This window comes from Podarcis tiliguerta (genome assembly GCF_965153285.1).
Source record: "Podarcis tiliguerta genome assembly, chromosome: 4".
NCBI lineage: Eukaryota > Metazoa > Chordata > Lepidosauria > Squamata > Lacertidae > Podarcis > Podarcis tiliguerta.
In genome coordinates this window covers 75,823,336-75,849,935 of record NC_139537.1, presented here as the reverse complement: position 1 = coordinate 75,849,935, position 26,600 = coordinate 75,823,336, and the positions used below count along the sequence as shown (strand labels likewise).

The 26,600-nt window shown below is 42.5% G+C and overlaps 1 protein-coding gene and 1 long non-coding RNA gene across 4 annotated transcripts in view; one reads left to right on the top strand and one right to left on the bottom strand.

Annotated features, from left to right (window-relative positions):
- Window positions 1-26,600, top strand: part of LOC310676350 — a 58,709-nt gene that overhangs the window by 24,719 nt on the left and 7,390 nt on the right. The window contains exon 1 of one of the 2 annotated variants that reach the window (XR_014510480.1): window positions 24,701-24,926. The exons of the other annotated variant lie outside the window; for it this stretch is intronic. This is a non-coding gene — a long non-coding RNA (uncharacterized lncRNA). Of the gene's footprint in view, window positions 1-24,700; window positions 24,927-26,600 lie in introns of those variants that run through there. 2 annotated transcript variants of the gene reach the window in all.
- On the bottom strand, window positions 9,898-26,596 carry LOC310676320 (uncharacterized protein). Of its 2 annotated transcripts, XM_083438149.1 has the most exons (8): window positions 26,305-26,593; window positions 23,718-23,769; window positions 23,018-23,117; window positions 21,180-21,231; window positions 19,589-19,632; window positions 15,168-15,232; window positions 11,877-11,959; window positions 9,898-10,004 (listed from the first exon to the last, which is right to left on the bottom strand). In XM_083438149.1, exons 1-7 carry the CDS (start codon window positions 26,507-26,509, stop codon window positions 11,887-11,889), a joined length of 591 nt encoding a protein of 196 aa, XP_083294275.1. In that variant the 5' UTR covers window positions 26,510-26,593; the 3' UTR covers window positions 9,898-10,004; window positions 11,877-11,886. The 2 variants fall into 2 exon arrangements, with proteins under 2 accessions (XP_083294275.1, XP_083294276.1); XM_083438150.1 differs by lacking the exon at window positions 15,168-15,232 and having other exon boundaries at window positions 26,305-26,596.

The window sequence follows — 26,600 nt, the reverse complement described above, 5'->3', positions numbered from 1 at the left end:
TCCCCACACTGCGCTGAGGTAAACCAAGCATGGCGATTGAGTAACAGAGCCACCGCCGCTCGGCTTCTTCCTCCCGTTGCCATCGCCAGGAATCTCGGCTTCGCAGTGGGTTCCGGCTTCGCGGCACGGGCTGGATTTACTACCCAGGTGGGCCTGATCCAGCCCACGGACCTTAGTTTGCCGACCCCGATTTAGAGGTTCAGACCTAAACTGGTTTTACTTCCAAAAAAATATTCCATAGAAACTGCATATCCCTGAAGGCACACAGTTCAGCCCTGTGCACATTGACTCAGAGTCAGTAGCAGGTCCAATTGAGCTCAGTGGATTCATTCATTCATTCGTTCATTTATAAAAAATATCTATTTACTAAATCATAAAAAAGATCAAAGTGGTTTACAATGTCAAAAAGATAAAAGCCATACAATAGGTTCCGTAATATACTCTCAGGTAAGATTTGATGGGATTGCAGCTTGAAAAAAACGGGAACAAAGACAATTAATAGATTGCTTGGGTTATCACAAAAGTGACCATCCTTATATGGCGCTGTGCAAGTTAATCTTGTAACTTAACGTAGTAAATTAACCATTGTTTACTTAAACCATAGTTTCATCCTTTCAAGTCCCATTGTTTACAGTATGTGCTTAACTCTTTTATTGAAGTTGGGGATTTAAAGAGGCTTAATTTTGATTTAAAGGGGTTATTGCTTGTTACTATGGTATCTTTATGTTTGTATATTGTGAACCACCCTGTGATCCTTGGATGAAAGGTTGTATAGAAATTTAAGAAATAATAATAATAATGCCGATAAAGCTGAAAGCTGTGTATTAACAGTATTAGCTGGTTCTCCTCTGCGTGGCCCGTCAGTTTGACCTGTTGTGAGAAATGCTGAAAACATTTCCAGCAAACTCACTTCAGGTCACAGTGAGGACAGCCCTTATCTGAACCTTTACATGTAAATCCTGTAAAAATCAGATGAGGTCATTCTGCAACTGTCCAACAAACAACTGTTTTATTAGGAAACTCATAACAGCATCTACCAGTGTGTGGGTTGTCCTGAAGTAATACCTGGCCAGTATCTGTAACATGACAAAAAGACTGTTGACAGAAAAAGGAGATGACTCATCTTCATGATAGATAATGGGGAGGAGCCAAGGTCTCTGTGTGAAAAGAACAACAGTCAGACAGACAACCTGTTTATTGAGCATCCCGATCTGTTTGCAGGGAGGTTGTGAACTATTTATTGAACATTCATTCCTGTTTGTTTGTGGGAAGGTTAGACATTATCCCACTTTAATAACCGCAAAAGTACGATCTTTTGGGGAAGTGGGTTTCTTGTGCAGGACCTCCAAATCCACTTTAATTGTGCAAGCTGAATTTGCTGATATGCAATGGAGCCCTTCCCATGAATAGCAACTGTCTGAAAGTGCACCCATTAGGAAAAACAAAGAGCTGAGTTTGGACATTTCAGGGTACTGGCTCTCCCTTGATGTGGGAACAGTAGACTTTTCGTATCTTTCGGATCACTAAGCTGTGTTCCAACCTATGCTCAAACTGTAGATGTAAATAAATGCAAATATTACACAAAGCACCAATAAGTTTCCAAACAAAAATCAAACCCAGGTTGATTTGGAACTTCTCACTACTTCAGAGAAGTGAGTTGTCATAGCAATATTTTCCTCCTAAATGCCTGGCTTTCAGATATCACCATCGTAGTCATTTTATTATTTATACCCCGCTCATTTGACTGAGTTGCTCCAGCCAGAAATGCTTCATCACTTTTACATGAGAAGCATAATCACACATCAATTTCCACTGTAATAATAATCATAATAATAATAATCATCATAATAATAATCATCATCATAATTTATTATTTATACCCCGCCCATCTGGCTGGGTTTCCCCAGCCACTCTGGGCGGCTTCCAAAAGAATATTAAAATACTGTGATACATCAAACATTAAAAGCTTCCCTAAACAGGGCTGCCTTCAGATGTCTTCTAAAAGTTTGGTAGTTATTTTTCTCTTTGACATCTGGTGGGAGGGCGTTCCACAGGGCGGGCGCCACTACCGAGAAGGCCCTCTGCCTGGTTCCCTGTAACTTGGCTTCTCGCAGCGAGGGAACCCCCAGAAGGCCCTTGGTGCTGGACCTCAGTGTCCGGGTAGAACGATGGGGGTGGAGACGCTCCTTCCTTAAGACGCTGTCTTAATTTTACAAAAATGGTTTAAACAAACAAACAAATCTAGGGACATCAACTGATTAAAACATTTTGGATGTTGAATCTCCTGCCTTTTAATTAGTTATTAATCAAATTTAGATAACTTTACATATTGTCAGAACAGTAATATAGGGAGTATATCTTCAGTATTTTTGAAATACTGAAGAAGAGTGGAATACATTTTGATCATTAAATTTTAAGTTACCACCACTTGTTAATGGAACATCATCCTTAATATTTGTCTCTATACAGTGGACGCTCGGGTTGTGAACATAATCCGTGCGGGATGCACCTTTGCAACCTGCAGCATTCTCAACCCACAGCGGCGTGTCTGCGCATGCACAGGTTGCGATTCAGTGCTTCTACACATGCCCAAAGTGCAATTTAGTGCTTCTGCGCACGTGCGACCACTGAAACCCGGAAGTAACCCGTTCCGGTACTTCCGGGTTTCGGTGGGTGTGTAACCTGAAAAAACGCAACCTGAAGCGGCTGTAACCCAAGGTATGACTGTAATTCCATATTACAATAATATGCCAGAGTTATTGTAGAGCCTAAATAAATAAGCAACCTCTCTGATTTAGTATCTCCCTCAGTAATTAAAATGGGTTGTTCTTTCTTTCTTTCTTTCTTTCTTTCTTTCTTTCTTTCTTTCTTTCTTTTTGGTGCCCACAAGCAGTCATTTTGTGGTGGCACCCTTGACATTTAGATTGGGATAAGAGTACTGGCACCTGATATTCTTTTAACAAAAAAAAACCCTACTATCAACCACAATAAATATTCTTTTATTTTTTTGTAGCTAGGTGAAAACAAATGGTTTTAAAAACTTAATCCGAGGTGCTGCTACTATTTGAATCTACCTAGCAATTAGTTTCAAGCTCTGAGTTAGATTGCAGGTGCAAAAGAAACGTATTTTTATTATGTACCTTCCAGAGCTGTTATGTAAACCATTTAAACAAAGACTGGACTGCCTCCAACTTCTGTTGAATATGATAATAAGAAAAGTTGTTACTGGAGAACTGAATGAAACAAAAGAGGGCAGCACAATTACTACAGATGTAAAACCATGATAGCGTTCCTGTTTTGTAAAAAATTACAGACAGGTGCTGACATGTCACACGGGCAAGTGACTGACAGATCATACGATCCATAAAAACTGCCAGTTCACTCACACGGTTTGTACTCTTAACCTCCTAAATCCAGCTTTTAAAGAGCCATATGCAGCAAATAGATGTAAGTGAAGAAACAGCTTCCGGTTTGTGGCATTCAGACATGTTGAAGATTAACTAGCAATAATTGTTGATGCTCATAACATGTGACGGACAGAAAAGCAGCCACAAAATGGGCAATGCTGGCTGCCTGTGTTGTTGTTTGCCTGAATGTTGTCCCTGGAGGCAAAGCAACCGCAAGTTATGAGCCTTATTGTGCTAGGCAGTATACCAACACAGTCAAAGTAAACGTGGGAGGAAAATGGCAAAAAAGAAAGTAACCTGCTCAAGGTTATGCAGCAATCCTCAGCAGAGTCAGGTGCTATTTTGTTAAGATAGATCCACACCGCAAATTTGAAGCCTGTGCAATGTACATTTAAATCATAATCATAATTTATTATTTATAGCCCGCCCATCTGGCTGGGTCACCCCACCCACTCTGGGCAGCTTCCAACAAAACACTAAAATACAATAACCTATTAAACATTAAAAGCTTCCCTAAATTGGGCTGCCTTCAGATGTCTTCTAAAAGTTTGGTAGTTATTTTTCTCTTGGACATCTGGTGGGAGGGCATTCCACAGGGCGGGTGCCAATACCGAGAAGGCCCTCTGCCTGGTTCCCTGTAACTTGGCTTCTCGCAGCGAGGGAACCCCCAGAAGGCCTTCGGCGCTGGACCTCAGCGTCCGGGCAGAACAATGGAGGTGGAGACGCTCCTTCAGGTATACTGGACCGAGGCCGTTTAGGGCACCAACACTTTGAATTGTGCTCGGAAACATGCACATGACTTCCCCCAAAAGAACGTTGGGAACTATAGTTTCCATGTCCCAGAATTACAGCTCAAACTACAGTTCCCAATGTTCCAAATTTCAGGATATATTACTGTTTTCATTTATCTTTTGATGATCTGCCTGCTTTTTGTCAGTTGTGGGAAGAACTAGCAAATAGCATTTTAAATTGCCCTGCTTAAACTGAAGCCAAGATAAAGTGCCCTGTTTATGCACTTTGACAAATAAAAGCATATCCAAGACAAAATGTGTGAATCTTCCAATTCTAAACTCCCAATTGTAACACATAGATGACCATGCCTGCATGTTTAAACACCCATGTTCACACATCAGGAATTCCAGGCCCAATCTGAGCTTCCAGGCACATACACAGGTGTTTAAAGATATGGATTTGTTTGTTCAGTTGCTTACATTTCTATCCCACCTTTCCTCCACGAAGCTCAAAGTGGAGTACATGATTCTCTTTCCCTGTTTTAGTCTCACAACCATCTTCTGAGGTAGGTTAGGCTGAGAGTGAGTGACTAGCCCAAAATCACACCGTGAGCTTTGCAGCTGAGTCGGGATTTGAACTCTGGTATCCCAGATCCTAGACTTATACTGTGTGGTTTGCTGTGGGCGAACGGCGATACAGCATCAAAATACTGTACTTGCAGCCAGTGGCGTAGCGTGGGTTGTCAGCACCCGGGGCAAGGCAAGTAATTTGCACCCCCTAACCCGTGGATTTGCGCCCCCTAACCCTAACCCCCAGATGTTGCGCCCGGTGCGGCTGGCCCCCCTGCACCCCCCACGCTACGCCACTGCTTGCAGCAGTTCTGTGGCATCAGCAGTTGTGTGTAGACAGAGTAGTATGTTTGTTTTAAAACCACCCAATACAAGCAAAGATATTTTTGCAACTCTTATGTTTCCTTTGACCAGCAGATGTCTCTGTTGATCTATCTGAGACCTTGCCAAAAAACCTAACATCAAGCTTTCCATAAATTACATGTGTAGACACTGAAGATTGGATGGAAAGTCTTGTTGGACCATGTGTGTAATAAAGGGGAGCCACACTGTGGCATCCTGTTTTATTTGTCCCCATTTTTGGTTTGTTGGTTAGCTTTTCTAGTAAGGCTGTTTCCCATACAGTTTGGTACCAGTGGTCCATGGTTCACATCTGACAGGTCCCTCCATGGTCTTGCTATGATGCTCCTGGCTGCTGAGAATAAGTTGGGTTATAAGCGCTTTGTGGTGTGAGTGTGTGCTATTGTCTTGGAAAATATTCAGTAGAGCTAGTTCTGGAGTGTCTTCTAATATCTGTTTCGTTATGTCTTCATTCGGGCAGCCCTGTTAACAAAACGTATTGGCCTTTCTGGGAGACTGGGAGAAGGAAATTAACATCTAGTAGTAACAGTAGTCACAAAACGAATAGAATTAAAAACAGTTCAGCGTACTGTATTGAAGGGACGTGGGTGGCGCTGTGGGTTAAATCACAGAGCCTAGGACTTGACGATCAGAAGGTCGGCAGTTAGAATCCCTGCGACAGAGTGAGCTCCCGTTTCTCGGTCCCTGCTCCTGCCAACCTAGCAGTTCGAAAGCATGTTAAAGTGCAAGTAGATAAATAGATACCACTCCAGCGGGAAGGTAAACTGCATTTCTGTGCGCTGCTCTGGTTCGCCAGAAGCAGTTTTGTCATGCTGGCCATATGACGACCCGGAAGCTGTACGCCGGCTCCCTTGGCCAATAAAGCAAGATGAGCGCCGCAACCCCAGAGTCGGTCACGACTGGACCTAATGGTCCTTTACCTTTTACCTTTACCACTGTATTAGAATAGGGCAAGTGCTGTACCAGAGGTGGCCAACATTGGGCTCTCCAGATGGTCCCATGATAGCCAGAGTTGATGAGTTTTGTAGTCCTACATCTGCATGCCACAAGTTTAGCTACCCCTGAGGTAATGCAATGAAAGTGAGATGTATTTATTTCCCACATCTGCACCTCAGCCTTTCTCCAAGGGTGAGATTATTTCATAGATAATCTATGAAAAGTAGGTTAGGTTAGCTTGTTTAAGGCCAGCCATTGACTGGTTAAGTAGAACCTACAGGTTCTCAACTTGTCCTCTTGGCTCCGAATATTTAAGGAGCTTGCTTTCTACTAAGTACAGGGCCCAGCTATCCCTTGGCATACGGGAACAAGAGATGAGGGATGAGCCTGCCTGGAAAGAACTTTTTATGCACTTTTATGCACATATTATGCACTTCTGAATTAATGCAGCTCTTCTTAAACGAGTCCTCTTGGATCCCTATCACCACCAGCTTACAGTAGAGTAGAATCAGGCCTATTGTTTTCATATTGTTGCCAGAAGGAAAAAAGGGCAACGTGTACCAGGAAATGTCAGGGGTTGTCTGAATAACACTGTTTAAACTTTAAAGCGAGAGGGCTGGCGGAGATCCTATGTCTGCATGTCTGGCCGTAGTCTCTCTCCATATCTCTTTCCAAACGACTCTTCTTGCTCTTTGAAAGAGAAGTGTTCTGAAGAGGGGAGGGGAGGGAGATGTAAGGAGTCCATTTAGAACCCAGCTGTGAACACTATTAATTCCCATGGTTACTGGTTCGGTAAAGGCTATTTATATATCTGTATCAAGAATAAATATGCCGTGCACAAAAAGGGTCTGAAAATGAAATTTTGGAGGGGAAGGAAAGCAAGACCTTGTTTTTCACTCAGGAAATGATACAAGTGCTGCATTTCACACCTTAGGAATAGGCATTTTCTATACACTCTCCACATCTATGCTGGAAGATTTCATGTTTAAAACTAGTGTGATGGCAATTGTGGGCGAGGGATTGATTTTAGGTGCAAAAGTTGGTGCTTCAGGAAGTAGGGAGGTGAAGGGTCTGGGAAACAACAACAACCCCAACCAAAGACGTTTATTCTATTCTTTCATGCCTTTTCATAGTTATTTCCCCTTAGTCTGATGTTGTCTAACTCGAAAGGGCTTCTTTACTACCGTATTTTTTGCTCTATAAGACTCACTTTTTCCCTCCTAAAAAGTAACAGGAAATATGTGTGCGTCTTATGGAGCGAATGCAGGCTGCACAGCTATCCCAGAAGCCAGAACAGCAAGAGGGATTGCTGCTTTCACTGCGCAGCGATCCCTCTTGCTGTTCTGGCTTCTGAGATTCAGAATAATTTTTTTCTTGTTTTCCTCCTCCAAAAACTAGGTGCGTCTTGTGGTCTGGTGCGACTTATAGAGCGAAAAATACGGTACTTGATCATAACCAATCATGGAACATGCAAGATTTTGCTGTATGACAATGCCACTGGGGTTAAAAAAAACAACCCCATTGGTCTCACCCTGACAGCAGGAGTGAGGGAGAAGTTCCCGAGGTCTGTTCATAGAATCATAGAATCATAGAGTTGGAAGAGACCCCAAGGGCCATCCTGCCAAGCAGGAAACACCATCAGAGCACTCCTGACATATGGTTGTCAAGCCTCTGCTTAAAGACCTCCAAAGAAGGAGACTCCACCACACTCCTTGGCAGCAAATTCCAGTCGAACAGCTCTTACTGTCAGGAAGTTCTTCCTAATGTTTAGGTGGAATCTTCTTTCTTGTAGTTTGGATCCATTGCTCCGAGTCCACTTCTCTGGAGCAGCAGAAAACAACCTTTCTCCCTCCTCTTTGTGACATCCTTTTATATATTTGAACATGGCTATCATATCACCCCTTAACCTCCTCTTCTCCAGGCTAAACATGCCCAGCTCCCTTAGCCGTTCCTCATAAGGCATCATTTCCAGGCCTTTGACCATTTTGGTTGCCCTCCTCTGGACACGTTCCAGTTTGTCAGTGTCCTTCTTGAACTGTGGTGCCCAGAACTGGACACAGTACTCCAGGTGTAATGTGCCCTTATTTCCAGGCAATGCTGTATTGGATATTTCACTGCAATAATTTGTCATGATCCAGCTCTGGTCATAACATTTTATTTAAGTTTAGATGAGTCAGAATGTGAATATAGAAATGCACATTTTTCTGATGTGGTGCAGTGTAGATGGACAACACTCTGATTCAGATGGGCATCTGAATAGGGATACAGTCCATTTGCACGACATTATTTTCTGTGGTACAGTCATGTACACTCCCAACTACCCCAGCTAATAGTAAACAACATGCAACAGGGGCAGAAGAGTGCCGTGTCTCAGCAGCTCCCTTTGCTTCTTGAGACCCACCTCTTTATACAGTTTTACACCTTTTTACAAAAGTGTGCAAACATTCCCAAAACCGGGAGGTTAAGGGCTTTGCCTTTTCATTGTAAATGAAATGATCTCCCCAGCTCAGCTCTGCTAAATTATCTGACTAAAACTCCAGTTTACTACTTTGAAAGCCTGTATGTGCACCAGCACTGCAAACAGAATTCATATCCAGTGGAATTGCTTCAAGGCCAAATAAGCTTTTCATAGCATTTGGAAATGAGGCATGTGTGATAGCAATGAGGGCGTTTTGCAACTTTCTGATAATGAAACACTTTTTCAGCTTGATCCATAGCCTAGATATATATATATATACACAGTGGTACCTCGCAAGACAAATGCCTCACAAGACAAAAAACTCACAAGCCAAAAGAGTTTTTTGTTTTTTGAGTTGCTTCGCAAGACGAATTTCCCTATGGGCTTGCTTCGCAAGACGAAAACGTCTTGCGCCTTTTTCTTAAAACCGTCAATGCATTCCTATGGGAAACTGTCAATGCATTTCCTATGGGAACCCGTGCTTCGCAAGACGAAAAATTCACAAGACGAAAAAACTCGCAGAACGAATTAATTTTGTCTTGCGAGGCACCACTGTGTGTGTGTGTGTGTATATATATATATATATATGTATGTATATGTATATATTCTTGATTTTAAAACAGATTTAGCTGTATTAAATGCCCTGGTACTTGGAAATGAACTTGTGTTGCAAGTAGGTTTGAATTGCATAGATAAGAGTGAAGTTTTAAGGAGATAAATACTGCACAGATGTCAAGTTCCTCTGGAAAGATCATGGAATTTAGTTACCTGACCCACAATCTGTGCAAGGTTTCCTTTTTAACAGCCTCTTTCCAACACCCATTAAAAGCAAACTTCTTTGCACTTAATGTAGCTTTGTGAAAAGCCAATCCCTTGAGATTTGCACCCCCAGGTTACATCAGTTTCACAATAAATTCTCATGCAATTTTAACTTGTAACATTTTAAACTTGTTCATAAATAACTTGAAGTTAGGGTAAACTGTCAAAGTAGACGACACTGAGATATGTGGATTAAGGGTCTAACGGTCTTAGATTCACTGCTTCGTATGTTCACATTTACATATACATGACCAAACACTAAGGAATGTTTTTCTTATACAGTGGTATCTTGGTTTTCGAGCATCTCAGAAGCCAAACATTTCAGTTTTCAAACGCTGAAAACCCAGAAGTAATTGCTTCCGTTTTCGAACGTGCCTCGGAAGTAGAACGGCTTCTGCTGCGGTTTTTTCCAATTTTCTCCATTGACTTTGCAGCCAGCCCTTTGCGCCTCGGTTGTCAAACGTTTCGGAAGTCGAATGGTCTTCCAGAAAGGATTATGTTCGACAACCGAGGTACCACTGTGTTTCCACACCATGCTATATCTTTTGAATCTACTGTCTCTTATCAGAATGCAAAGCCTGTTGTGGTATCTCAGATAAAGTGAAGGAACAACTAGTCTAGTTCTGAATTTGAGTTTATTCATCGCCTATTCATCAGCTGACCATTCCGCACTGGTCTTCCTTCCATTTCATATTGGGCCTTGTATTCTAAAAAGCTGGAGTCCTGTATGGATTGAAGGACATACAGAATAATCAGCATGTACAACAGAGGTAATTCGACTTTCAATCAGATATACCCAGTACAAAGTTCCTGCATCTTTGCTGCCCTGGTTATCTTCCACTGACTCCACTTGGGTGATTCTGAGATGACCAATAAACATTTTGAAACCATGAGCTCACTATTGAAACAAACCTCTTCTTGCAAATATATTTTTGTGGAATGGATAGGATTGCCAGCTGGCCAGAATTTTACTGGTCTGGTTTGTATAACCAGTCTTGTCTAGCAGTTTAAAAAGTGTTGAGTCAGTGAACTTTGGAGCCAGCTTGAAGAAGGCTTGTCGTAATTTGTATACAGTGGTACCTCAGGTTACATACGCTTCAGGTTACATACGCTTCAGGTTACAGACTCCGCTAACCCAGAAATAGTGCTTCAGGTTAAGAACTTTGCTTCAGGATAAGAACAGAAATCGTGCTCTGGCGATGCAGTGGCAGCAGGAGGCCCCATTAGCTAAAGTAGTGCTTCAGGTTAAGAACGGACTTCCGGAACAAATTAAGTACTTAACCCGAGGTACCACTGTATTACAGTAAAAGCAAGAGTCATGTGGTAACTTAAAGACTGAGGATTGTATCCAACTAAGTTCTACTCAGAACTTAGCTAGTCATGTCCATTAATTTCAATGGGCCTACTCTGACTAGTTAGATACAACTTTTATCAAATTTATTGTTAGAGTTGGCACCTTGCACTTGGCAGAATCTACCATCAAAAACACCAGTCTGCTGAATCCTTCACCCCCCCCCCACCCGGCATCTCACCTGGAAGGCTAGTCTTTTTGAAATGAAAAGTTGGCAACTCTAAGACTAAAAGAGCTTTCTTGTGAGCACTTATAATCTTTAAGGCAGGCATAGGCAAACTTGGCCCTCCAGATGTTTTGGGACTACAACTCCCATTATCCCTGACCGCTGGTCCTGTTAGCTAGGGATGATGGGAGTTGTAGTCTCAAAACATCTGGAGGGCTGAGTTTGCCTATGCCTGTGTTAAGGGGAAGGGTGAAAGAGGATTCTGACTTAATGTCTGTACCCATTATGCTCCAAAAAGCACACACAGGTACAAACAAAATATTAGATGGAAACTGTTTTATATATTTTACGTTCAGCTTGTTTGAAGATTGCTCCAAGCGATGTGCAAAAGTACTGATGGCATAGGCTAGGGTCAACATGGAATAAAAGATGTTCTAAGGCATGCTTAACTGTGTGACCTGGTTTGAAGTTTTGGACACAACACTAAACGATAGTTTAGCATTATGTGCACACAGAAGAGATCGTTTCCAATTTTCTTAGCTAACTGCAATTCATTGTTTCATCTAAACGGGAGAACTGGGGCTAGTTTTAGCTATGCTTTTATCCAAACAAGCCAGGGTCAGAAACAATGATTTGCTCTTGGGTTTGCTAGGACAAACCATAGTTTGTCCTGTTTAGCATAAAGCGGCAACCTGAGGTTAGTTGAAAGCAAAAGTGGATTCTTCCAATCTCCTTTTTGGCTATGCTAGAGGATGGTAGGCTAAAGTGCACAAGCCTAGCTGCTCCATGCCTTGCTGGTGCCTCTCGCCCTGAAATCTTACCAAAGGGTGGAATGGGATGGGTGGCGGCGGCGGCAGCAGATGGCAAAGGGAGACTGGTGGCAGCACAGAAAGCAGTACAAACCCAGGTGCCTAAAACTCCCTCAGCCCAGTGCTATAGAGAGGTGCTCAATGAGGCTGTTACAGCCGCCACAATTTCCTTCCTTATCCCCAATGCCTCTGCACCCCACCACCCTCATAAGTATCTCATATATTCACGTCCCGTCCCCCCACGGTGCTACCCATGTGGTGATATTAACCATTTTGTGGCTACTCTTGTTTTTCCTTCCGCTTCTTCTGCCTCGTCCAGATGGGAAAACAGCACAGCCAGCTGCTTTCGGGCCTGCAAATGTAAATTCCCACAGTTCATTTCTGCATATATAAGGACATAATCTAGAACAAAGGTTTCTTAAGAGTCAAGAATGTAGCTCCAAAGGGGAAACCAACTAAATTAGGGCAGCATAAAGGCAAGGGATCAATAGCCAACAAGTACAATAAGGAAAGATGAAAAGAACCCAGTCCTGAATTGAGAATATTCCTCCATGAACCTCTCAACAAGGCCCTGCAGAACATTTTTCTTCCTTTACCTATCTGGCTTGGTGACAGCAGCAGTGTTGGGGAAGGAGATCTGGTGGCATAAGATACTTATATTTTAATATTCATATCCTGCCCTTCCTCTGTGTCTTAGCACAACCTTTGTGGTTCTTCCTCATTGGCTATCTCCATTTTATCTCCTCAACCAACCTGTGAGTCAGGTTAGGTTGAGAGGGGATAACTGATGGTCCGAGTGAGCTTCATAGCCAAGTGGGGATCTGAATGTGGATCTCTCCACTCCTAGTCCAACTCTCTAACCGCTACGCCATGCTGGCTTTCCCTGTATAATAGCATTGTGTGAGGATCCCATCTGGAAGAACAGAAATGGCAAATGCCTAGTATCCATTTAAGTGGACCCACACTATTCTAAAGGCAGGTGGAATGTGAGTCAGCATTGTGCGGTAGATAGTGTTGGACTTGGACAAAGCAGAGCCGGGTTCAAATCTCTGCTTAGTCATGAGGTTCACTGGCTAACCAGTGGGTGAATCTCTCAGCCTAACCTACCTCATAGGTGAGGGAAACCCCCAATCACACTGACCTCCTCAAGGGGAAGACGTGTTACAAATGTAGTAATGAATAGTAGTAATACATGTGCTGGATGAGAATTTCAAGGACTGAACAGCAGCACTGACCTACAAGCACACAAGCCCATCCCTCTCACAGACTAAGGCTATAGAGTGATGGTTACAATCCAGTACCTATTGAAATTGTTAAAAATAAATAAATCCCATTGATTTGATTGACAGATGCTCAGAGGAAGGATCGTGTAGCTCAGAGGCAAAGCACCAATAATGCACCACTGTTTTGGGAACCCGTCATATGACAGAGCCATATTCCTGCAAATGAATTACCGAGTTTTCTCACATTATTCAACTGTTGGCTTCACTGACTCATCTTAACAAACAGAAGCAAGAAGTCAAGTGAGACTGCAGTTGTAGGCACACTTAAAAGCAGAACACAACTTGTTCGGGGTTGTTGTTTTTTATAAAAAAGAAAGCAAGTACCGCGAAGCAGAGACAGCCCTATATATTTTACTGCCTGAGGCAGATCAGCAAATAGCATTCCCTGCCCCTCCTCAATCAATTCAAAGTGTGTACCCAAGTTATTTTAGCACCTGAAGCAGAAAATCTTATTGGAACATAGGAAGCTGCCTTAAACCTAGTCAGACCATTGGTTTATCCACCCCAGCATTGCCAACACTGACTGGCACCATCCCTCTAGGGTTTTCAGGCAGAGGACATTCCCAGACCTCCTTCGGGATGCTGGGGATTGAACCTGGAACTTTGTGCATGCAGAGTGCATGCTTTGCCCCTGAGCTACACAAACCTTCCCCTGAGCACCTGCCGTCCTCCCTGGTAATAAAATCAGGTAAGCCAGCTATCTAATGCAAGGGTCAGCCTCCAGCCCTTTGAAGACAACTCTGAACAACCACATGCAACATGCGGCTAATAATGTTCTAACAGAATATTTGTAACATGTATTATTTGAAGACAAAGCAGTGTACATATGCCATAGCAGTTAGCATATGGGACCTGCTCCTCCTAGTGGTCGAAGTATCTAGCAATCAGTGTTATCAGGAACGGATAGATACCGGGGAAGACCGGGGTGGGAAAATATCAGGTTGCTGCTATTCCAAATATAATTTTTGAAATGTTTATAACCAGCCACTAAGAAGAATTCTGCACGAGCCCAATCAGTAAGCCCATTTAATAGCATCTGATTTATTCACCCAGATAGTCCTCCAACAACCATAGAAACCACCTGGGTGTGGAATCTAGATGCACGTTAAAAACATTGTGAAAAATGCTTTTTTAAAAAATCGTTTTGAAAAATGCGTTGAATTTGCTGTAGCTCACAGTCGCCATACCTAGTGTCACAATTGTATATTGCACCTTACAGCAATGGTTGGCCATTGTGAGAACAAGATGCTGGACTAGATGGGCTGATCCAGGAGAACTCCTCTTATGTCCATAGAATTGTAGAGTTGGAAGGGGACCCCCAACGGTCATCAAGCCCAACCCACTGCAGTGCAGAATGTCCCAGCATTCTGTGCCTACAATGCCTATGCAAAGCCCACAAGAGGGCATGAACACTCTCCCTCTGATGATATCTAGCAACTGCTGTATGCTACTCTCTGAATAGTAGCATCATGTAGTGACACCTTTACCACACCATACATTTAAGGCACATTTAAAGCACATGACTTCCCTCAAAGCATTCCTCGAACTGTACAGTCATACCTCGGGTTGAATATGCTTCATGTTGAGCGCGTTCGAGTTGCGCTCCGCGGCAACCCAGAAGTAACGGAGCGTGTTACTTCTGGGTTTTGCCTCTCGCACACGCACAGACGCTCAAACTGATGTCACGCGCATGCGCAGAAGTGGCAAAAAGTGATGCGTGCATGCGCAGATGTGCCGTCACTAGCTACATTTGCTTCTGGATGTGAACGGGGCTCCAGAACCGATCCTGTTCGCATCCCGAGGTACCACTGTAATTGCCCTCTCAAAGAACTACATTTCCCAGCAACCCTGAACAAACTACAGCTCCCAGGATTCTTTGGGAGAAGCTGTGTGCTTTACATGTACATTGAGCGTGCTTTAGGTGCCTGGTATAGATCTGCCCACGGTTGTTGTTGATTGGGAACCACAAGTAGCATGACACATTTTCCTGCATATGAACAAATGTAAACACTTTTTTTTTTTGCTAACTGGGAAAGATAGCATGCAAAAAATGTCCAGAGAGCAAAACCTACAGCTGTTAGCCTAAGCCTGCTTTACTAGGAAGTAAGCAGCAAGGAAATTAGTATGTCAAAAAGAGCTAAGCAAACATATTTGGGATTTAGGAATGAAATGCCTCCCACTATTCTGGACCCATAACCACGTTTTTGTAAAACTAAGCATTTTAAAGCTGGCCTTTCCCACCAATGTCTTGCACAACAAGTTAAAATATCACCATACAGCGTTTCAGGAGATTCCTCTTCCTTTTCATGCTGCTTCTCCTCTGTCAAGATTTCTTCAGTTTTCTGAGAAATTTTAAGAAATAGTGAATTCTTTGTTAATGCTATAACCTAATAATCTATAACAGTGAAAACAAGCAGAGTTCTTTTCTGGGAAACTTTTTGCTAAAAAAAACTTGCTCCAGGGTCATGCACAGTTCAAAACATGTGACTTCAGTGAAACTGTTCCTTAAAAAGAAGAAGAAAAAAGCTTCATTGCATTGCTAGTTTTGGACAAATGGGGTATTTAATTCAGGCCTCTCTTTGTATGTCATGGAAAAGCGCTTTCGGTTCTGGCTAGGCAATGCTGAAACAATTTATTTCTACTTGCAAGGCTTGATTGTTTATGATATGTGAACCTGAGGCGATTCAACTAGACTTTTAGATTTAAGGTTCTTTTTGCCAAACATGCCATTATAATTCTGATAAGTTTCATTCCTGCCCTCCCCCCCCCACTGGTAAAGTTTTATATTGCTGACATTTTAAAATTATCTTCAAATTTTGTATTGTAAGCTGCCTTAAGGGTCTGACAGAAAGGCAGGTACAGTGGTGCCCCGCAAGACGAATGCCTCGCAAGACGGAAAACCCGCTAGACGAAAGGGTTTTCCGTTTTGGAGGTGCTTCGCAAAACGAATTTGCTATGGGCTTGCTTCGCAAGACGAAAATGTCTTGCGAGTTCCTGCGGGGTTTTTTCCCCTCCCCCCCTTTTTCCCAAGCCGCTTAACAGCTGATCGCTAAGCCGCTTAACAGCTGATCGCTAAGCCGCTTATCATCTGATCCACTAAGACCGCTAAGCCGCTAATAGCCTTTTAGCAGCTAATCTGCTAATCCCTTAAGCCTTTAATAGCCGCTAATAGCTGCTAAACCGCTAATAGTGCTAATCCGCTAATCCGCTAATGGGCTTGCTTCGCAAGACGAAAAAAAACGCAAGACGAAGAGACTCGCAGAACAGATTCTTTTCGTCTTGCGAGGCACCACTGTAATAGTGTTCATATTTAAGTGCAACAAGGCATTCACCCCAAACCTGCAAGAAAGATTGGTTATACAACCTAATCAGGATGAATGTGTTTATTGATACAGACAGATGAGGGCCTCTCCGTCCATCCAAGACTGCTGTCAGCTAATCCTAAATTGAAGTTAGGTTTACACTGCATACAGTGAAATGTGGAGTCATCACGTTTTGTATAAAGTGTGATGCCATGTTTTCTACCTTCTCCCACAAAAAACATTTCACAGTATCCATAGTGACATGAATTTTGTTGCATGCTTTCAGGTATGTGTGAACATACAAATCTGACTTGAAAGATGCCTGGAGGATTTGCATATAAATGTGAGGCGCAAATCTTTGACAAATCAAGAGCTCATGAACCTAGTGCCGCAATGCCATTGGCACTGTGAGTTAAACCACAGAGCCTAGGACTTGCCGATCAGAAGGTCGGCGGTTTGAATCCCCGCGACGGGGTGAGCTCCCGTTGCTCGGTCCCTGCTCCTGCCAACCTAGGAGTTCGAAAGCATGTCAAAGTGCAAGTAGATAAATAGGTACCGCTCCAGGGGGAAGGTAAACGGCGTTTCCCTGTGCTGTTCTGGTTCGCCAGAAGTGTCTTAGTCATGCTGGCCACATGACCCAGAAGCTGTCTGTGGACAAATGCCGGCTCCCTCGGCCAATAAAGCGAGATGAGCGCCGCAACCCCAAAGTCGGCCATGACTGGACCTAATGGTCAGGGGTCCCTTTACCTTTACCTACTGTGTCAAAAGTCACCAGACAACACAGTATCTTAATAAGACAGCTGTTGTCTTGCTGAATCAGCCCCAATGGTGTCTAGCATTCAGTTTCCAAGATGGGGAGCATACAGGTCTGAGGGTCACTTAGGCTTTTTGTCATATTTCTGAATAATATTATGTCCAAAGTAGTTCTATAAGGTAACAATGCAGTGTGAAAAAATACTTCCTTTCTCACAGTCGTTGGATGACATACTCTCCAACATTTCTCTGATGAAAATAGGGACGTCCTATTCAATAATAATAATAATAATAATAATAATAATAATAATTACTATTATTTTATTACTTATACCCACTCATCTGTGCGGCACTCTGGGCAGCTTCCAACACATATAAAAACATAACTAAACATTAAACATTAAAAAAACTTCCCTATACAGGGCTGCCTTCAGATGTCTTCTTAAGGTTGTATAGTTAAATATCTCCTTGGCCCCAGGGTTACATAGCCCCAACATTTCTCTGATGAAAATGGGGACGTGCTAAGGAAAAGCAGGACTTTCTGGGATCAAATCAGAAACCAGGACGGCTTCTGTAAATCCAGGACTGTCCCTGGAAAATAGGGACACTTGGAGGGTTTGGGATGAGTGCTTTGGCAGCCATTTCCAGGCCAGCGAATTCAGCTGCAAAGCAGCAGCTGGAATATTGGAGAAAGTTCCAGCACCTTCTGCATCTGCCATCAGAGCCCAAAGCTGTGAGAGAGATCAGAAGCAGGTGAGGAAGTCCTTCTCTGTGAACGACTAATACCTGGCTGCTTCAGGCTGCCATTTCCAGGCCAGAAGTGCTGCAGAACGGCACTGGAAGACTGGAGGACTGGAGCAACTGCTGTCCAGTGAGGAAACCTTGGCCTGTGAGGGACTAACAGCAGTCATTTTGAAGAAACTTAGGGGACTGAGGGGAGGCTTCTGACACCATTGTTGCACTAGCTCCTTCTGCATCTTTTACCACTGCCAGAAGGCAAGCTCAGCAACAGCTGGGTGAGGAAGCCCTGATCTGTCATCCAGCTGCTTTGGCAGCTGGGCCAAGGGAAGCTTATATGCTCTTTTTGTGATCATACACTTAGTTTACTATATTTTAAATATATTGGAAGCCCTTCAAAAACCTCAGTTAGTAGAACTCTTTTTATGTATGCTACAACAGCAGCAAGAATACTCATCGCGCAATACTGGAAGACGCAGGATTTACCCACGCTGGAAGAATGACAAATGAAGCTCATTGACTATATGGAACTTGCAGAAATGACTGGCAGAATCAGAGACCAGGGAGAAGAGATGGTGAAGGAAGACTGGAGGAAATTTAAAGATTATCTACAGAAACATTATAAAATTATGAACGTTTGAGGTATCAGATTGAATGTACAAGAATGTTATTATAAAAACGACAATGTTACAGAAAGTATATTTAGTAAGACATAGGGAAATGTAAGGATAAATAAGACAATAACATTAATCTGAACCAAAGATACGCCAGAGGGAAAGAGTTTACTACCAGAATATAAGATCTAGAATACAGAGTGGGAAGGCATGGGGAAGTCGCAGACTTAAGTTAATGCTGAAGAATACAATGACATTATATTTGTTTTTAATTTTTTTTATTCTTATCTTCTTCATTTTTTTTTCTTTCTGTATAATGTATGTATTGTTTTGTTTTTGCTATTTTCTTTTGTGTTTGTCGATTTGTTTTTTGTTTGTTTATTGAATGTGGAAAATAAAATATTATTTAAAAAAATAAATAAAATGTTATCCCCCTCCCCCCCCCAAAAAAAACCTCAGTTAGTAGGCAGGGTATAAGGCAGTCTGAATAAATAAAAAATATTTTTTTTAAATTCCTTCATATTCTTTGCACTATTAGTAATTTCTTTACTACCACATTCCCTTACTTTCAGGTTGCCTGAACTAAAAAAAGTCCCCACTTCCTAACAATTTCTTCCTAATAATCAACACCACTGATCACCTTTCAATCAACAAACTTAAGATGCCGCGGAGAGAGCCCACTCAGCTCCTGGTGAATTACTGCTCTTTATAAATGCCAAGGGAGTTTGAATTCAGCTAATGACTTCCCACGATCTGCGTTACTAAAAATAAATGATATCTAAAATGGGAAGCATTCTGGTCATACTGCATGCTACAGAACATAAGTGAATGATGCCTCTAATGTGGCATTTGGGGCTGAGGACAGGATATTTTATTTTATCATCAGTCCCCAGAAGCCTTCGTCAGTTATCACAGCCTTTAAGAAAAACAACTTGTTTTCATTCTGTGGTTTTTTTTGCCACCTACCTTCAACATCTGTTGTCGAGTAGAAAGGCAGGATATAAATATTTTCAATAAATGAAATTTAATAAATGAAATTTAACATAGCAGGAAGAAGACACCATGGTTGCCTGCATGCAGGGCTTTTTTCCCTAGCCGGAACTCAGTTCTGGCCCCTCTCGGGTGGGTGCCATTGCCATTATAAGAGAACAAGGGAGGCGTTCATAGTGAGTTCCTGCAACTCTTTTTCTAGAAAAATAGTACTGCCTGCATGTATCCATTCATCACACTTGCATCTTCCCTTCACGAAAATATAGGAAGTCAAAAGTATGTTCACACAACTTATGCCTACCTCTTCGACTCTATCTCTCAAATCAATCTCCACAAATGACAAGTCTTTCTGCAAGAGGAACATAAAATAAGAGAAAACCAAGTTGTAAGATACCTTTAAGATGAAACTACACATTACACCCATATGGTTAGGCCCTTAGAAAAGGACTAGGGAAGTCCTTAAGGCTTTTATCACATGTGTTTGTGTTAAGTCAGTGTCATCATCTGTTAACATTGGCGGCCTTGAGAGCAAAATTGAAACATGGTGGTAGTGCAGCAGGGTATTTGAGGTCAGCAAAGCTACCTTCATAAATGGTATCCCTGCAACTTGCAAAATAATTGATAAGATAGATGGTATCAGGACAACAGTGGGATGTGGAAGGGGCAGAAAAGTGGCTATGGCGAAGGCATTTCAGCCATCACAAAGCTTATCGTCATCTTTTTGGCTTAACTTATTTCATTGCAGGTTTAATGCTTAAATGTTGAAGGATTGGGTATTAATCTCTTAAATCAGGGATGGGGAACGTTTGGCCTTCCCATCAGTATGGCCATTGATGAGAGATGATGGGAACTGCAGTCTAAATATAAAATAAAATAAATCAGCAGAGCTGCAAGCCTACACATTTGGTATACAGTGGTACCTCGAGTTACAGACGCTTCAGGTTACAGACTCCGCTAACCTAGAAATAGTACCTCGGGTTAAGAACTTTGCTTCAGGATGAGAACAGAAATCGTGTGGGGGCAGCGGGAGGCCCCATTAGCTAAAGTGGTACCTCAGGTTAAGAACAGTTTCAGGTTAAGAACGGACCTCCGGAATGAATTAAGTTCTTAACCCGAGGTACCACTGATTAGTTTTAAGATATTTTTTATAGGATTGGAACTAAAATACAAGAAGGTAGACTGTACCTATAATGACAGCATTCTGGACAGAGATGTTCTTCTCTGGTTCTCTGCTTAGAGGTACATTACATATATTTGAGCATTTTTTCATTTATAGCAAAATACAAAAGATTTTTGCCATCTTTACTGCAGCTGAGTAAGCTTGATAATCAGCACTCAACAGTGTTCTATTGCATTTGCCTGGAGTTTTTCTCTACTTTTTTCAAGCTGCACACCAAGTTCATTGGTCTCAGCTCTGGGGTGTATCAAGGGGCCAAAATGGGCTCTGTCACACAGGAGAAAGTGCTCAGGGATCCTACTGTGATGATTGGCAGCAAATTCTTCTGCACCAACTATCTTAATTGTAAAATCAAAGTTCATTTCTGCTCTGCATTACCAAACGTTACACTGGTTGGTTGTATATTTTCCTTGAGGTTGTTATAAACATGATCAAGAAAATGGATGCAGAATTTGCCCCATATTTTATAGGACAGAATCTGCATCAGGTAGAAAAGTGGCTAGCCTATTATCTACTGCAGAGATAGCACAGTCTCGGCATACACACACACCAGACTAATAGCCATGAGAAGGAACCACTCTGTGGACTGGAACAGATTTGAGAAATCTTCTTTCAGATTCCGTCCACGCCCTTGGTATCTCTCAAAACAACCCGTTTGCTTCACTGCTGATGAAAGTAAAACCGAACATTGAGCCATTCTTTCTGGGAGTATTACTTGCCTTCATCTCCAGAAGAACGTCTTCCATTTCAGCATCTGACTTTGCTTTCTACAGATTTAAAAAGCAGAAGGTTAAGTGTGTTGCATTTTTAAGAAGCAAGCAAGCCAGCCTAATTTCTCTAGTCTGGGCCCACTATGAACTTGTGGCACAGGCTCCCTTTCCCCAAGCTACATAAAAATCCTTGTGCATTTTGGGAAAACTAACAGAAAAATCCGTGCTGTTATATTTATGGTGACCTGGTTCGTGTTTCGAGCCAGCCATAGCAACGTGGTGTGTGTGTGTGTTTGTGTATAACCCACAAGTGACAAATGCCCTTAGACCACGTTCCTGGGATCTACGGCCAGTTCTATGGGGAGCAGAGGCTGGACTCATTTACCCACACCTGTTGCAAGGCCTGCCAATTCAAGCACTGGCTCTGAAATCTCAGTGTCCCTCTTTTTTGCGGGGTTGGTCCCAGCCTTCTGCTGCCACAACCTATTGGCTTCTCCTCGTCTGTGCACAGGAAAACTGCCTAGAACTGAAGAACTCTGGGACTTGTAGTCCTTGAAGGAGCACATTCTGCAGGGAAAGTACATTTCTCCCGAGAACTGCAATTCCTAGAATTTCCCATACAATCTGTATTTCCCCCTTTCCCCTCTTTCACATCTCTGGTGGGCCTGATTCTGTTGAACTCCAGCAGGGCCCTTCCTGTAGAATGTCAGTAGGGTTGCCATACTGTATTTACTTTTATATCCTGAGCAGGCTTTTAAGAAAGCTCTCTTTTTATGATTGACTTTATTTGGACCACTGCATGTTTTCTTTTTATGTACACCACTTAGAAACTCCAGTGATTTAGTGGCATATAAATAGCTTAAATAAATTAAATATCCGGGGTGGCCTTGTTGAGCAACATTTTGTTCTGAATGCTGCTGCTTTGGTCTAATGCTATTTCTATTTGGCTTCAGTAAAATATTTAATAACTGGATACATCAGGAAAATAACAGGCCCTCCAAGTGTCCCTATTTTCCAGGGACAGTCCCAGATTTACAGAAAGCTGTCCCAGTTTCTGATTTGATATTGCAATGTCCTGCTTTTCCTTAGGACGTCCCTATTTTCATCGGAGAAATGTTGGAGGGTATGGAGTAATGTGACCCCCCGAGCCAAGGAGATAAGTAACTATACAACCTATGGAAGGCACCTGAAGGCAGCCCTGTACAGTGGTACCTCGGGTTAAGAACTTAATTTGTTCTGGAAGTCCGTTCTTAACCTGAAACTGTTCTTAACCTGAAGCACCACTTTAGCTAATGGGGCTTCCTGCTGTCGCCACGCCGCCGCCACATGATTTCTGTTCTCATCCTGAAGCAAAGTTCTTAACCTGAGGTACTATTTCTGGGTTAGCAGAGTCTGTAACCTGAAGCGTCTGTAACCCGAGGTACCACTGTATAGGGAAGGTTTTTTTTAAAAAAAATTAATTATGTTTTTATGTTGGAAGCCACCCAGAGTGGCTGGGGCAAACCAGTCAGATGGGTGGAGTAGAAATAAAATATAATAATAAATAATAAATACATAAATAAAGGAATAGGACACCCCTATTTTCATCAAAGAAATGTTGGCGGGTATGAAATAATTATGGATGACTATTCTAGAACATGATATATAATCTAGTTGTCCACACACACACACTCACACCACTTATGGGAATGGGTTTGGAGGCCAAACTGGAACTCCAAACTGGCATGTGGTCCTTGGAAGGTTTCCCACTTGAGGATGCAGCCCTTGGGCTGGAAAAGTTTCCCAACCCTTCATGTAAACAAACACAGATCTACTTGTACTTAGAATTTTTGTGTTTCCTGACCGTTTTTTCACTGATTTCCACTTTAACAGATTCATCTTGCTCACGACCACTTTCTTTATCCTTTTTATTGTCATACACTTTCTTCTTGATCTCTTTAAGACTGCACAGGAAGAGATATTGACATATCAACAGTTTTATTATAGTGATCCGGTTGAACAACTGAACGGAGGTATTTAATTCACAGCAAAAAGTTTCCGCTGGCATTTCTCACCTTATTTAAACAGTCATCTGGGACAAAAAGGAACATGCTTTTAAATCTGGACCCTGCTCATTGCAACTTACACATGTTTGTGTGTGCAAGAGAGGAAATGCTAACCATCCTGATGTAAATACAATTATAGCATTAGGTGTAATAATTAAGCACTTTGCTTGCATTATAATGAGATAATCTTACAACAACTCTGTACGCTCACCAAGATTATAATCTTGTATCGTAGAGGGAAGAACTGAAGAGCAAGCAGCTTTCCCAAGACTGCCTAGTGGGTTCATGGCAGAGGCAAAATTGAAACCAGGGGCATTCTGATTCATAGCTCAGTCTCTGAGCTACTATACTACAGGAATTCACAGCACCTAGGTGGTGTCTCCTGCTTGTCGTGAAACACACTGAAGTGAGGCAAATGGGACTTTGCTGAAGATTACTCTTTATTCTAGTCCCCTGCACATAACTCTGTTTAGACTAGGCTGAGCTATACTCTGTTACCAGCTAAGGTCTTCTTCTGTCCTCTGTGCGCCTTTCTCTGTGCCCGAAACATCTAGAAAAGGGGAAATAAAGGTTCCATAAACAGTGTCACATTTAGGCAGAAATCGAGCTTTTTCTTTTTGAGGGCCACATTCTCCCATCATAAAACAAAACAACCCCAATGTACCCTAGTACAGCCAACAATGCAATGTGCATCATGAATGGTTGTGGAAGATGGTAGTGACTGGACAGCAGATGGGAAGCTAAACTTAGTCTAGTAAAACCAAGAGGAATGAAGCTTCCCTCATCTGCTGCCTTGGTTGATAACAAATCAATGGAATTTGAGAAACCTAAGGGCTGAGGAAGGCATAGAACACAGGGAAGTGATTAAAGTTGACAAGCTGCAGGATAGGAAAATGCTTACAGGGACCCAAGGAGACAGAGATGTGTGTGTGTGTGTATATATATATATATATATATTGCTGTCAGAAAGGTGGCGGGGAGAAAAATATTTATATTGGTTACTAGCAAGAGATAGTAGTTGGGAACCTGAGCAAAACAGGGCAGACTAGATAGAGAGCAGGAGGAAATTCAGGGACCTGAAACAACAGGAGTGGAAATGCAGAAAGGAAGGAGCAAATCTAGAACATTTACATCTTGTGTTGGATGAGCTGGGCAGATTAGAGATTCTGCTGGTGTACTGCTCAACCTGCTGCCTAGCAATTTCCCTGTCTTGAGATGACAGAGGTGGCCTCAGAAATAGTGTTGAGGACCCCCTTCAGATCAGAAGGTAGTGCTGTGGGAAGGGGAGATTATCCAACTCACAGAGCCTTCCTCGTGGGGTGTGACAGAAAAGTTTGTTTTGCTGCGCAGGTTGGGTCACCAGGTGTTTTTCTTTTCCCCTGCCAGCATATGGTTAACAAACAGCAGTTTCTGATTGGCCAGGGTTCCAGGAGGGGGAGTTGAAAAAGAAGAGGATTTGGAGAGACAGGTTTCAGGTTGGGAAATAGGGAGTAAAGGAAGAGAGAGTTAGTTCTGGGTAGAAACATCCACTCTTGAGGAATGTGTCACAAGCTAGAGAAAGGAGTCTCTGCGCTTAGTGTGCAGGACAGTGTGTGGTGTCCTGTAAGAGTAATAGGCCAGGAATTAACTGGGAGGCTGAGCCAGGAGAAGTAGAAGCTGGAAAGATACAGTCTACTTAGGTCTCAAAAAGAGAAAACTCCCAAACCAGTTAAGAGGGGTGTGGTGATCCCTTTGGGTCTGTTACTTGGAGTAGCTCAGGAGTAGGGTTGTCGAAGGGGTGTGCAACTGACAGGAAGTACCACCTTGTCTAAGAACCAAATAATTAAGCGGCAACAGCTGTGCAACAACTGAGAAAGAACTGAAGTGAAATAACTAGAAATAAGTCGAGGATTTACCCTTTAGTCTAAAAACCTGTAACATCTACCTGAAGCGAAGTAACTGAACATAAGCAACTGAAGTTTAAAAGAACCTGTGCTTGATTAGAAGTCCATAGCAGCAGTTAGATTTAGTATAAATATTATTAGGTGGACGGTTACCTGAAATAACATAACCTGAAGCATCCACTTTGTGTCATAAACTTCCTTTGTTTAATAAAACCTTTCTTGTTTGTTTGCTCAAATCCTGCCTGAGACTCCAAATCATTAAGTTTTCCCTCACAAAAGTCCCCCATTAGATAATCTGGGGTAATTTGTAGAAATTTGTGTAACTGGTGTACTGTGAGGTGGTTGCACTATATTTAAGTGAGGGCCGGCCCAATGGTGCCAGGGTGAAAAAGTGCCGCCACATGGGGTTCTGCAGGGTTTAGCCTGGTCTCCCATTTTATTCAACATCTACATAAAACTGTTGTGTGGGAGCATCGGGAATTTTGGAGTATGTTATCTATCTGCATCTGAACTGGAATTGTTTCCCCATGTTAATTGTATCATCATTTCTGTGTTGCCCACCCTGGGCTACATGGGAAGAAGGGCAGAATATATATCAATATATTTTAATCTCAAGTGGTGGTGAATATGCTTAACCGGTGCCTGACTTTGGTGTTGGACTGGATAAGGGCCCTCAAACTGAAGCTCTGTTAACACTGTTGACACTGTTAATAGGTGGTTCCTCTGCCAGGATAAGTGGCACCCGTTCTGCCTGGGGCTGCACTACCCCTGAAGAATCAGGTTCATTGCTTAGGGTACTTTCCTCCCAGGCATTTGATAGTTAGCGTTTTGTTGTTTGCTGCCTTTTAATCTCTTGCATGATTTTTGTATTTTTGCCGTAAGCTGCAAAGCTGAGATGTTTTTTGTATAACAAATGAATAGTGCATACTGGGGCTTGGCAACTGATGAACTATGGGCCTTATCTGCTTCTGGAAAAGATACCTGGCCTCCCACAGGTATCAACACAAGAATGAGAGAACCAGCTAATGGTCCACTTTGAAGGTGGAAAGTGTGACACTGGCCAATCCCTTCTCAGATTTGCTCTCTGGCAACACTAATTGCTTTCCAGGACTGTAGGACAGTAAGGAAACAGAGAGATGAATCAAAAGCTATTCCTTTCTCAGATTTGGTACACAAACAGATTTGCTTGCTAAGTTACTTACCAGCTTCCTGCAATGTCTTTTCGATTAGGCCAGCTAGCTCAGGCTTAAGCGTGTGACCACTGAGCCTAACTGTCTTGCATTTGTGAAGATCTGACGTTTCTGCAATCCGGTGGGACCCTGGCGATAGTTTTGTTGCAAAAGGCACACCTTGCAAACGCTTCCTGTGTGCTATGCTTGCAGCCTTTGACATCTTTTGGTTCTTCATGTTAGCTGAACATGGAGAAATGATGTAGGACTCTCTGTTGATACATTTCTTAAATGTGTTGCCTTGAAAACATGTGACTTTTGTTCACACA

What these genes read in the sequence shown, in the direction of transcription:
- LOC310676320 (XM_083438149.1), bottom strand. Translation starts at nt 26,509, where the DNA reads ATGAAGAACCAAAAGATGTCAAAGGCTGCAAGCATAGCACACAGGAAG. An exon ending in ACAGAAGAAGACCTTAGCTG is followed by an intron (nt 23,118 to 23,717) that starts GTAACAGAGTAT and finishes CTTCCTGTGCAG; the next exon opens with TCTTAAAGAGATCAAGAAGA. An exon ending in TGGAAATCAGTGAAAAAACG is followed by an intron (nt 21,232 to 23,017) that starts GTCAGGAAACAC and finishes TTAAATCTGTAG; the next exon opens with AAAGCAAAGTCAGATGCTGA.